General features: G+C 31.7%; 1 protein-coding gene across 2 annotated transcripts in view; it reads left to right on the plus strand.

The window, feature by feature from the left end:
* Positions 1-3684, plus strand: part of LOC108781443 (uncharacterized) — a 101005-nt gene extending 97321 nt beyond the window's left edge. For both annotated transcript variants that reach the window (XM_018549402.1, XM_018549400.1), the window contains exons 4-6: positions 668-2888; positions 3280-3478; positions 3603-3684. In XM_018549402.1, coding sequence (XP_018404904.1) covers positions 668-2888; positions 3280-3455 — 2397 coding nt within the window. In that variant the 3' untranslated portion in view covers positions 3456-3478; positions 3603-3684. The remainder of the gene's footprint in view (positions 1-667; positions 2889-3279; positions 3479-3602) is intronic.
* Positions 3685-13886: the final 10202 nt, after the last annotated feature.

The raw sequence follows: 13886 nt of genomic DNA on the forward strand, positions 1-13886 counted from the left end.
TAAGATGAAAAAGCGATTGGACCAACGGTTTGCAAGATACAGCGACATTTGTCCGAAGATCAACAATTTTTAGAGTATATCACGGAAACCGTTGGTCTAATCGCTTTGAGCCCTGATACTTTTCGACAGAACTCGCCGAGAACTGTCCAGAACTCCGATCAGAACTACTCGGTACTCTCAAAAAATTTTGACTTCAAATTTTTTTCTAAGTCCCACATCGGAAAATTTTTTGAGAGTACCGAACGAGTTCTTTCAAAAACTGTAAGGTGAAAAAGCGATTGGACCAACGGTTTGCAAGATACAGCGACATTCGTCGGAAGATCAACAATTTTTAGAATGAGTATATCTAGGAAACCGTTGGTCCAATCGCTTTGAGCCCTGATACTTTTCGACAGAACTCGCCGAGAACTGTCCAGAACTCCGATCAGAACTACTCGGTACTCCCAAAAAATTTTGATTTCAAATTTTTTTCTAAGTCCCACGTCGGAAATTTTTTTAATTATTCTTAAATTTATGGCCATCTTTTCCTTATGACCATCTTATTGAAAAATTACCTTTAACAACAAATCGAATTTCAAAAACGCGTTTTTATTTTTAATCCTCTCTACGATGTATCAAATAAAACTTTCATTTCGAAAAATATTATTTCGAATATCAACATTTTTAGGGAAATACTGAACTCCCAAGGCCTAAAAGAATTCCCAGAGTAGAATCTTTGAGAAACCTGTTTAAGACCGGCAGCGATCATTCTGTTTACGGCAAAAATTCTACCAGAAGCGCGACGATACAAGAGGAGGATACTGTTAAAGTTAACCATTGTCCGATGGAGAAAACGCTCAGCGAAGGAGCGATCAGGAAGCTTCCGTTTCGAAGAATTTGTCGTGAGAATTTCAATGATCGCGAATTCGCTGAAATCGATCGGGAATTGTTTCTCCGTAAAAAGAAATTACAGCTAAGTCGCAGCATACAAGATCTTCAAGAGCAACAGCGGGTCTTGGATTTTATACTCAAAAATCATGAGAGTCTGAAAACACGTCAGGATGACACATTCACACGAGAAACATTGGAGAACGTTGGTACGAGCGTGAATCCGAGGTCTTCAGGAGAAATAAAGTGTAGGATTCCGACGCGAACGTCTGATCATCAATCTGCCAATAACGTTAGTATCAATGAAGTTAAAGGAAATTCCTATCCCCAGGGATTATCTTCCGGTTCGTTGACTGGTTTGGAAGATTTACTGAGCAACCTGCGTATAGGTTGTGATGAAAGTGGTTACGATTCGGATAGTACGCGAACCGGCGCGGATTCGCCGGATAGCGAAAAATCGGCGGTGCCTTCCTTGTTGAAACCGCGCAGTTTTTCAATAACATCGTACGATTATCGCGGCATTGACTTATCGCCAATCAGTGATATCTCGAGGAAAGAAAATGCAGGTACAGTGACTGAACCACGTTCATCAGAAACATGCATCTCGAAGATCGAGAAGGTCAACGTTACTATTGCCGCTATCGATGCCACGGTGAACAATTCTTCCTTCGATGATTCGACCACAACCCAATCCACTACATTAATGTCGGAACAGGATAATGATACGGACAACTGCGATAAAGATACTTTTCCCGATTTTCTAGAAAATCAGCCGGATTTAACAAGAATTTATTCTAAAACGGAACCAGATCTCTTACCAAAATCTTGCAAGGATCTAATGAAAGCAGCATCTACGACTTCTGCTTTGATCGACGAGGATTTAACAAAACTCCAAGTGGCATACCGTAATGATCTCGACGTTACACTGCAATGTGACGATGCTGATGCGAATGGTATCGATGATACTAAAATGAAAGCTGATTCTAATGAGAGAGAACTTTGTGTAACACCAAAAAGTTATGTTAACGTATCTCAGATGGCTAAATTTCAGAATTTATTGAAAGACAAAAAGTCCAAAAATAGAAAATGTTCAAGTCCAAGTGTATTACACTTATTAGAGCATGCTGCGTCTCCATGCAAAGACAGCCCACCGGCTAACAAAGTTCATTCCTTAACTGCGATGACTAACCCTTTACGATATTACAGCCCAAAGAGATCGCGTTCCACATTAGAACTTGATACATTGGACGTGTTGAGGAACGTGGCAAAGAAAACGATTTGTATGTCCTCGGTTCCTATCACTTCCGTTAAATCTGTCCCTGCCACTAACAAAATCCTAATACGACGTGAATTGAAAACGATGAAACTGACGGTGAACCACACGGCGGGTCTTGGTATTTCGGTCGAACGATGCGAGGCGGCTAGGCCATTCTACGTGATCGCCAAAATGGATTCTAATGGCGAAGCAGCTAAATCGAAGCAATTCCGCATCGGCGATGAAATCGTTCGAGTCTGCGGACGTAGGATACGCGGTATGTCGATGGCGGAGGCGAGAAACGCTTTGCGGAGTTGCGTTGGAACGGTTGAACTGCAAATCGCGAGAGAACCAAACTCAGTCTTCGGCGAAGAAATCGGTGACACGTGGGGCAACGCCTTGACGCGAACGCGAAGCGATCCCGACGCGTGGATTTTGAAGAGCAAAAGAACTGAACAGTCAGTTTCCTCGGATGATGCTGTATCTTTGACAAACGCTGGAATCCCCCGTGCCGTTGACGATACGACTGTTAGTCTCCAAAAGATGACAGGTATGAAGAAGTTTCAGGTCATGAGGAAACGAAGCGCTGAGGCGTCCACTGTTCGACGAGGATCCAGTTTATCCATTGATCTGTTGACGATCATATTGGAAAAAGGAGTACCTAAGAAATTAGGCTTCTCCATTGTTGGCGGCATTGATAGCAATAAAGGACGTATGGGTATCTTTGTGAAGGATATTATGCCTAGTGGACAAGCTGCAGAAGAAGGTATCGTATTTCTTGTAAAACATTAGAGCGATTTATTTTAGAATATGAAATTAATACATACTCAGTAAATGAGAATGGATTAAAATGGATTCAGATTTTCAGAAATACTTATTCGCGAACGTTAAATTAAATCCTTTTCAATTTGAATATAATTTTATTCGTCTATAAGAATTGTATAAAGCACATTTCTATACCTTTCAGTGTAAAAATAATATTCACTTTTTCTGTACATCATGTATATTGCTTGATTCAAAATTCTGAATAAGAGATGCAGTTTTTTAATCCAATTAAATCTAGTTGAATTAAATTGAATAAAAAAAAGTTGTTTTTTTATCATATATTTTGATGATTATGAGAGAAAATTTGCAGTAGTTTACCTGTAATGTTCAAGGTACTCTGAGAGTGGGAGACGAAATTTTAGCGATTAATGGCTCCTCGTTGGATGGGCTGACGCACGCCAAGGCATTACAAATGTTCAAAAGTGCCAAAGCCGGAAATTTGATACTTCATATTGCTCGAAGAGATCCAACGCATAAACGGTTGTGTCACGCAAACCATGCATTTTAAATTAATATTTATTTATTAACATGGTTAGTTTTTGCTTTGCTCTATTAACAATTACTGACAATATTATTCATGATTTTTGCTTTTTGCTTTCAGCGGCGTTAATTAATGATATGAAATATTTTCAACAAAAATTTTTCTATGTTGCAGATATGTCACACAAGCAAAGTCGTATGATTGCCTCGATAAATTAACGAAGTCCATTGACGAATGAAACTTTACCATTATGGTCGTTAATTATATTATTAATTTTGCCTTTAAAAACATAATGAATTATGAGAAGTTACAAAAATTTCTATTAGATACAATTTCCTAAACTTTTCTAAGTTTATTAAATTAAAAATTATATTTAACTGTTAACAAATTTACATTAAAAAATTGATCTATCGATATTTTACATTCTAAACATTTCATGTATTTCGGTATCTAACGTGCTTTCGACGATATTTTGTACGCAGAGAGGTATATCATAACTGAACTCTAATGTGATATCAATCAGTTACTTTCTAACGGATAATATTCGTAACAATTTTTTTCTAATCGACCTTTTTTATAAATAAAAACATTATGCATTATATAATATATATATATTGTATATTGTATATAATATTGAACTTAAACTCTCTAAACAAGATCTCAGAGATAACAGCAGTCCGTATTTATTTTTGTTTTCATGTATTTCTTTTATATTTAATTAATTTATCCTATTTCAGAAAAATTAGGTAACTAGAGTTAAACTTTGCAGAATAATTATTAAATATTTGCATTTCTTATTCAGACCATATTTATTTAGATATGAACGTTACACTTTAACGTTAAAGAAATGTTAAGTAAAGAAGTAGAAAATTAGTCAACAATAATGATATTGTGCAGCTTTATAGCCATGTCCTGTTAGATATGGTACGCTAACAGCTTGGAATATGGTTTAACTTAATAGCATCGTGGGATTTAACAAATGTTTTTATTTAAAAATATATTCTTGTGTAAATCAATCTACACGAACATCGAAAAGTTAATTAATTGCGTCCGAAAGCACGAAAGTTATCAACTCCGTAATGTTACTACAATAATTAGTAATTTTCGTTAAGTTATTTCGTTAAGAGACTGACATTATGTCTACCTGCAAAATGCTGTGATAATGATTGTAGTCGTATCGGCTAATATTATGCGAGTTGTATATTTAATAATAAATGTGATTCTGTTAAATAAAATATAGATTTTTGGTAAACATTTTCCTTTGAATCAAATACTTTATATTCATCATTTTATGAAGTATTATATAATATACTAATCTTTGAATTTTTATCTAGTTTGTTGAATCGAAGACGTAGTCGATTAGTGAAGAATTAGTTAAGAATTTATGTTTCAAAATTAATTAATTTTTAAACGATAAGAATGCCGTGAAATAAGATACACCCGTTCGTACCACCTTAAAATATTTAGAAGCGTATGAATTATTTTTTGCATGTTATAAATTATTTTTTCAGATTGTCTCGTACTTACCGAAACAAAAACTGCCATTGACAACGGAAACAAATTACCTGCTGTCAGTTTACACGGCACAATACTTCTGTAAAGAGTAATGATTAGCAGTGATTTTAGTTTTGGTGAGAATTTGTACCATTCCGCTGCGTACCTGAAAGAATACATATTTTAAATTAACTTTTATTTTAATTTTCTATTAACATAAGTCACTCAAATTCTAGAAAGTATATTATCATAAATTGAAAAATTAAAATTAAAAAATCAAACTCTTTTAAATAAAATCTCATATAATACTTTTTATAATATATCCAAAACTTTATATATGTATATACTTGTATCTTGCATACTTCACGTATATTGCTTTAAGAAATAATTTAAATTACAATTCTAAAATAATTTAAAATCAATTTACAAATTGTGAATTTAGATATTTGAAATAATAGATATTTAAGAAAATATAAAATAATTATTACGCTCGATGAAATATATTCTGACTTTCATCCATTAATTTCTGGCCGGAATAACACACGATCATCAATTGTAACAATGCCCCCATGATTATAAACGTAAATCTAATCAGTTCCTCTAGTTGGTCTAACACATAGACAATCTATAATACATCAAAGGTATTATATGTATATCCATGCGCTATCTGAAATATAATCATATTTGCACGAAATTTATGAAATCACAAATTTTTTAATTTAATATATTGATGCCAATTATTGGAAAGAATTGATTATTTGATAACGATCATACTTACTCGAACTCCAAGTAAACTAAAAACTGCAGCGATGAACAATGAAAAACTAATTCCGACAATCTTATGCGTATCGTTTAATATATTGACATATCTGTGATAACGATGATTTTAATTAATTAATTATATGATTTTATTAAAAATTATTCCAGCAATCAAGCTGACGTTATTTATCGTCATTTTAACATGATTTTGACAAAAAATGATATTTTGAACATCAAAGTGACATCAAAATAATGATAAGTAACATCTGCAGCTTGTTTGCCGGGATAAAATGAAATTGAGAACCGTGAGAATAAATTTAATTAGATAAGAGAAATCTTAATTTTGGTCAAAGTGTATCTTAATACTTAAATATTTCGGTACAAACTTATTATATACATACATATCCAATTCTAGGTACTAAAATTTTTTTCGGTTTTATTCGGAGTTTTTGACTTTCTTATTAATATCAAATTATTATTATTTTTATAAGATATTTATATTAGCATCAATAGTATTAAATTATTAATTGTCTATTTAATGCCTGATATTATTATATATTCTCTAGTTCTGTTTCATGATTGCGTTTTAAGACTAAAAAAGATTTCGGTTTGCAGAATTGAATATGTATATAAATTCACACTAAAGTATTTAAGTTAGGGATGTGCGGAGGATCACAAACTATCGATACCTTGAATCAATATACCAAGTGGGAATACATCAATATATTAGAAATAGATTGTATCGATATTATATAGCGAATTCGGTAGCTTGATTTTATATTAGTACCAGAATCGTATTAATGAAATTTGCGCTCAACTAGAGGCTATTGTGATCTTTGAGCGCTCCTGCTTCCTTTAATGATCAATAAACAGTAAAACAAAAAATTAATATTTTAGATACACTTTTGTGTGTGATTGCGCAGGCAGTTGGTCAATAGAGATAGTCAATAAGCCGAGATTTATTGAATTATACTTGGATGTACTACAAATATACAACAAATACAATATAAAATTATTTTATATGCTTACACGGCTCTATTTACGCCGAAGTTGTGTAACATCGATATTTTGAACATAGCCAGTCTCAGTCATTGTTTTATTTTTCAGAAGAATAGCTATGATTGGTCAATTTCATACATCGATCCTATAATTTCGACGTAAATCAAGTCGTGTATAAATATAATAATTAATCTCATCATGTTAAGAGAAAGCAGAAGCCTTATGAGTCAAATATATATCTATTATTAATAATTACTATTTATCGATTATTTAATGATTTTTTTTTAAATTGCAAAATTCTAAGTACATTTATTGTTTAAGTAACTTAGTTTTTCATTTTTTTTATTGTGGCGCTCCTGGCATTTCGGCTTTCTAGGATTCAAACCCAAAACTTCATATATTAAGCTCGGATCCTCATGCAAAATCCCGACACTTTGACAACGAGCATGATTGGTGAAAAATGGGTAATAGGGATAAATTTTACCTCTGTAACTTGTTTTTCACCAATCAGCTTTCAGTATCAAAACGTCAATATCTACATGAGAATTCGGGTTAATGCGCTACTGGTTAGTACTACCCTGATATAATACTAGTGCAGCACGGGATAAACGCGATCAATCACAATGCGACTTAGGACAGCATTAAAACTGAAGAAGCACAATAACACTGAATTGAGATAAAGTGAGTATTATTAAAAATAGTGCTGTAAATCTACGTCCTACTTATTGTTCCTCAATCAATCAATTCTTGCAGAATATAAATTTTATCCGCCGTTTTGATTAAATAAATCAAATCGCACTGTCAGAAATTGAATACAATATAAGGTTTACTCTCGTTCAACTCATATTTTGTTTTACTATATAAATATAATTTTAGCGCTTTAGTCTAATTTTTATTCGCAATATAACTTAAAGCTCGCATGGTAACATGCAATTTAATGTGAAAATTTCTTGTCATTGGGGTAGAGGGCATTGATCGAATATGTGGCACTGAGAAAGTTTATACTTAGCATGCGCAGTGTGCGCATTAGCTCAAGTTGCCGAGTTTTCTATTATGAAAGAATATCATTATTTTCAAGAACGTCTGTAAAAATTTTCCGGGAGAGGGGCATAATCCAAAATATAATAATAATAATATCTTTATTTGCATAACTTTTTTATGCATTTATATTCATATACATGTGTATATTCATATAATTTATAATTAAAAGCTTAATTATTACTATTATTTCGACACACGCAAATATATATATAATTACAAACGTATATCTTTTGATATTAAAAGTTTTCTCACCGTGACAAAGTAAATATAAATCGAGAAAGAGAAATTGTATTAGCAATTGTCACCCAAGAAGAAACAATATCTTTTTAGACATCAATGAGTATTTTTTATATGTATATACGTATTATATATATTTAATATTATAAATAGTATTATATTTAAGCATTAAGATCCGCTTTGATCAAAAATAGGAGATTTCCTTTTATTAAGTATTTATTATAACCATATCTTTGGCGTAAAAAATCATATAAAGAAATGTCTTTTACTCTAAAGCAAGTTGATGTTTCCTTAAACATGCGATATATTCCCGATATATCATTTCCTCGCTGAACATTTTATATTCTGTTTTTGCACAATATCCGATTTGGTTGATTTCATCGCTAATATTCACATTTGATATTATATTTTCAATCTGTTGACTGCAATAAGAATCTGTGATATTTAGCGAAAATGTATCGTAAACACAATAAATAATAATAAGGCTCTATACGAATAAAACAAAATAGAATAATTGAAGGGTTAAGAGCCAGTTATGTAATAAAGAATGTTTAATTTAAAACATAAAAATAAAAATAATTACAAACGTTTCGACGTCGATCGAGTTGTTCTCAATGTTATAGTGAATACATTACAATCATAAAATTATTGGAAATCTATAAAATATTAGTTCTATAAAATATTGTTTCAATAAATTAAAATAGTCAAATTAGTCGTTGAAAATTCATAGCAGTAATGCAGTAATAATCTTATTAAATAAAATGTTGAGTCAATGAATAAAAAAAAAACGCAAAAAAGTTCATCGTGATGATACACAATATTTTCTCAAAATTTCGTTGGATCAAGATTGCACAGTAAAGAACACATGATTTCGACAACGTCAGATAATGTTCCAGATAACATTTATGTTGCATAAGATATCTAAAAGACGTCTTTTAGATATCTTATGCAACATAAATGTTATCTGGGGTAATAATCATTACTTGCACATTTACTTGCAACATAAAAGAAAAAACGAGAATACCACTATGTGAAGCAATATTTTATAGATTTCCAATAATTTCACAATTACAATATATTTACTGTAACATTGAGAATGATCCGATCGGCGTCGAAACGTTTGTAATTATTTTATGTTTTAAATTAAACGTTCTTTATTACATAACTGGCTCTTAACCCTTCTATTTTGTTGTATCGTAAATGTTTTACTCTCTCACACTTACCCAATAATTTGGAATAAGCTGCATGCGTGCGCGGTACATGCTATATGCATGGTATCAACGGCTACCATAATGGTCATACCCACCATGATCATAATAGAAGTATACAAAAAAATCGGTACAAAATATTTATCTTGATCTATTCCGTATTCGCTATATATTGCAATATTTCGTGAACGCGATTTATTAAGAGGTAGTATGATATCGAGAAGCATCGGTCCTAATGACGGTATCATTATAAACATCGACGTCATGATATATATTAATACTGCAAATTTGTGAAATATGCATTATTCTTTTAATATTTTTTTTGCACTAAAAACGACGCTTCCATTACTATTCCTTTTTCTTCTAATATAACTTACTTACTCGAGTAAGATATTGTAAATTTCTGCGATATATGAGAGTAACTTTTCAAAATTCGAACTTCCAAATCATTTGTAAATATATTCCAATGATTTTCCATGATTTCATACAAATGACGAAACTATTTGTAAAAAACATATCAAAGATCCAGGTAATATTTCAAAGTAAGCCGAATTTGTTTTTAAATAAAAATATACTAATTTTGGATTTTATGGTCCACCATTGTTTTCAAAAATCCTCTTAAGAACATATTCCTATAATTACTGATCCTACGAATTAAGTTTCTTAAGAAATTATTATATTTTAAAAGTGATGATGGCACATAAGATATAAGGTTAGAATGTATTTTTATTTATAGACAAATTTTGAAACTTTTGGATACCTCGTATGTGTATAAGAAATTTATTTAAATAAGTATAATTCGAAGTAAGTGAAAATATCTACAATATATAAATATCTATAATATTTATGATAATACAATTAAATAAAAATCTTAAACAGTTTTAATTACTTACCTTATCGCGATTCCAAAGCTGATTCAAAAACTTTACAAGAAAAGCCATTGTTACAACCATTTGATACAGACTTTCAAAAATCATTTGTCCACTGTATCTATGTATGTACAATGTTAATATCTACCGATAAATTAATTTTACAATTTGTCAGATATATATAATATTAAAAAAGTGATATCTTTTGATATAACAGATATTTTAATTAATTGAACTGAGAAAATAAAATATAATAACCTCGAATGGTAAGTAACTTATTTCAAGTATAAAACAGAACATTTGTAACAAATATCTCGCGAGCTTACGTTGGAATGGCCAAAGACCCAAGCACGACAAAAATATTCTATTGACATTATACTCTCGAAGTATATTTGCTAGCATGATTCGTTTCTACTTGTCTGATAGCTGTAACTAAGGGAAATGAGGGAGCGCAGTATAAAGCTGTATCGATCGATTTCGGCATGAGTTGGAACGATTGTAGAATTATAAAATTACAGGATGTCATTTTAACATCACAGCGTAGATCACATTATTAGTGTCTCGAAAACTAGAGGCTATTTGTAGACCATAATTTCGTGCTCTTCTTCGGAGTGACACCTGCCGATGTCGCGTAACACGACAAATAGTCGAGAATATAAGAATATTAAAAAAAAGTGGTCACTCGATTTTTTTATTTCTCAGTACCTTCGAGTTCAGGCTGAATATCAGTAAATACAAATTTAGTTGGTTTCAAATACTCGTGCAGTTTGAGAAGAGAAACCATGTTATTTTTATAATTACTAGCCTTTTCCTGCGCGCGCTACGCGCGCGATTCAGAATTATTGGAGATACACAAACAAATCTGGAAAAGACCAAACTGGTTTGTTAATCCCCCTAAAATTACAACGTAGGTTCTTTCTTTACTTAATTTTTTAAAAAATTTAAGCATTTATACATCCTTAAAATTTTTATCCGGATTTGTCTAATTTATGAGATTATTATTTGTTTTTTCCTTTTTTTCCGTTAGTTCTAATTAACTGTCTTCATTTTAAATTATTGATTTTCGTATCTTTTTTATTTTTTTATTTTTCCCCGCTTCTTGAAATAGTCATGAACATGATGATTTTCGTCTTTTTTTAATCTCATTCAGTTGTTCTTCGTTTTTTTTTATATTTTTCATTCGTATTTTTTCGAAAAAATCATTAATTTAGTAAAATGAATTCTCAAGCAATCGATACGAACTCGAAAAATAATCACTTGGGGGATGTTACAATCTTTTTTGGTGTATAACTTTTTTTTGAAGAGTGGACAAATGAAAATAACGGGTAGACAAATGTAGACAAACAGTGGACAAACGAATGCAATAATGATTTTACCAATATTCGCATTTAAGGGTGCCAACTTCATAAAGCAGCTCTGTAAAGTTGGAATCTGTAAATGCGAATATTGGTAATATCATTATTACATCGGTTTGTCCACTGTTTGTCCACGTTTGTCCACCCATTATTTTCGTTTGTCCACCCTATGTTTATTATATTTTTGGTAATAGTGTAAAATAACCACTTGGGGGTGTTACAATTTTTTTTGTGTATAACTTTTTTTTGGAGGGTGGACAAATGAAAATAACGGGTGGACAAACGTGGACAAACGAATGCAATAATGATTTTATCAAAATTCACATTTAGGATTCCCAACTTCACAGAGCAGCTCTGTTAAGTCGGAACCCCTAAATGCGAATTTTGATAAAATTATTATTGCATTCGTTTGTCCACTGTTTGTTCACGTTTGTCCACCCATTATCTTCGTTTGTTCACCCTATTTTTATTATATTTTTCGTAATAATGTAAAATAATCACTTGGGGGTACTATAATTTTTTTTTGTGTATAACTTTTTTTTGGAGGTTGGATAAATGAAAATAACGGATGGACAAACGTGGACAAACAATGGACAAACGAATGCAATAATGATTTTATCAAAATTCACATTTAGGGGTGCCAACTTCACAGAGCAGCTCTAGGATGTCGGAACCCCTAAATGCGAATTTTGATATAATTATTATTGCATTCGTTTGTCCACTGTTTGTCCACGTTTGTCCACCCTATTTTTATTATATTTTTCGTAATAGTGTAAAATAATCACTTGGGGGTGTTACAATTTTTTTTGTGCAGAACTTTTTTTTGGAGGGTGGATCAATGAAAATAACGGATGGACAAACGTGGACAAACAGTGGACAAACGAATGTAATAATGATATTACCAATATTCGCATTTACAGATTCCAACTTTACAGAGCTGATTTGTGAAGTTGGCACCTTAAATGCGAATATTGATAAAATCATTATTGCATTCGTTTGTCCACTGTTTGTCCACGTTTGTCCATCCGTTATTTTCATTTGTCCACCCTCCAAAAAAAAGTTATGCATAAAAAAAATTGTAACACCTCCAAGTGATTATTTTACATTATTACGAAAAATATAATAAAAATAGGGTGGACAAATGAAAATAATGGATGGACAATCACGTGCGCGTTGTGGACAAACGATACCCGTACATAATTATGAAAAATTATCACTTGGGGATGTTACAATTTTTTTTTTGTATAACCTTTTTTTGCAGGGTGGACCAAAAAAAATAACGGGTGGACAAACGTGGACAAACAGTGGACAAACGAATGCAATAATGATATTACCAATATTCGCATTTAGGGGTGCCAACTTCACAGAGCGCTACGCGCGCGATTCTTTTTTTTTGAACGGCCATATAATTTTCTTTTACAAAATTTACACCAAAGCATAGTCGATTAAGCTTTAAATTATAATTACATTTCTTTGCGTTTTATTAAATACGTCATATTCGGAAAATCTTATTGATTTCCGCAACATTTCCGTCTGCCATATTGAATTTAAAAATTTGGAACACGGAATCAAAATCAGCGTTCGCGGTAACCCCCATTTACTTAATTTCGCCGAAATTTTTTAATTTTTATGTATTTCGCAACACTTTCCGTCCGCCATTTTGGATCAGCCATTTTGATTTTCCTAACTTTGATCACGGATTCGAAATCTGCGTCCGCGTAAGCCCCCTTAATCCAAATTTCGCCGAAATCAGAAAACCTTTAAGATTTTCGCATCTTTTCCGTCCGCCATATTGGATAAGTCTTTTTTAATTATCATAATTTTTACCATGTTTTTAAAAGAGCGTCCCCGAAAATTCCTTGTTACCAAAATTCACCATTTTCGGATTACTTTAACTGCCTCAACGAATAGATGCTTCAAAAAAACGTCTACACGCCTTTTTTAAGATATGATGATCTATTATTAATATTTGCCAATATTAATATTTACCAATATTAATATTTATTTATTATATAATATTATAATACGTTCATTATGTGCTTATAATACAATGTCACTTCAATAACATTACATTTTTATACAGATCTCTATGTACTCTGCTGCCTGATAAGGCATTATATTTTATGCATATCTATGTACTCTGCCACTTTTGTGATAAGGTACTCTATTTTAAATTATGTTCAGAGTCAGAGCCGTCCCAAGCATGTGTGCAAATTGTGCACTGCACAAAGGCACATTAACAATAGGGCGTTAAATTAAGTTTTAAAAAATTAATTTTTCATTTCGAATACCAATTATGTGTGTTCATTTCTATGAGATTTAATTTCTTTCGAAATGTGCACTGTATATACACCAATTTAGAAAAACTGTATCACAAAGTCTGAAGCCAGATCAAATCGTATAGTTGTTTTTTACCTAATATACTATTAAAATTTATTTAGTATATATAAACTATATCAAGCTATTGTAGCATCAGGATACCGATGTAATAATTTC

This window comes from Cyphomyrmex costatus, unplaced genomic scaffold (assembly GCF_001594065.2).
Source record: "Cyphomyrmex costatus isolate MS0001 unplaced genomic scaffold, Ccosl1.0 scaffold815, whole genome shotgun sequence".
In the NCBI taxonomy this organism is placed as follows: domain Eukaryota; kingdom Metazoa; phylum Arthropoda; class Insecta; order Hymenoptera; family Formicidae; genus Cyphomyrmex; species Cyphomyrmex costatus.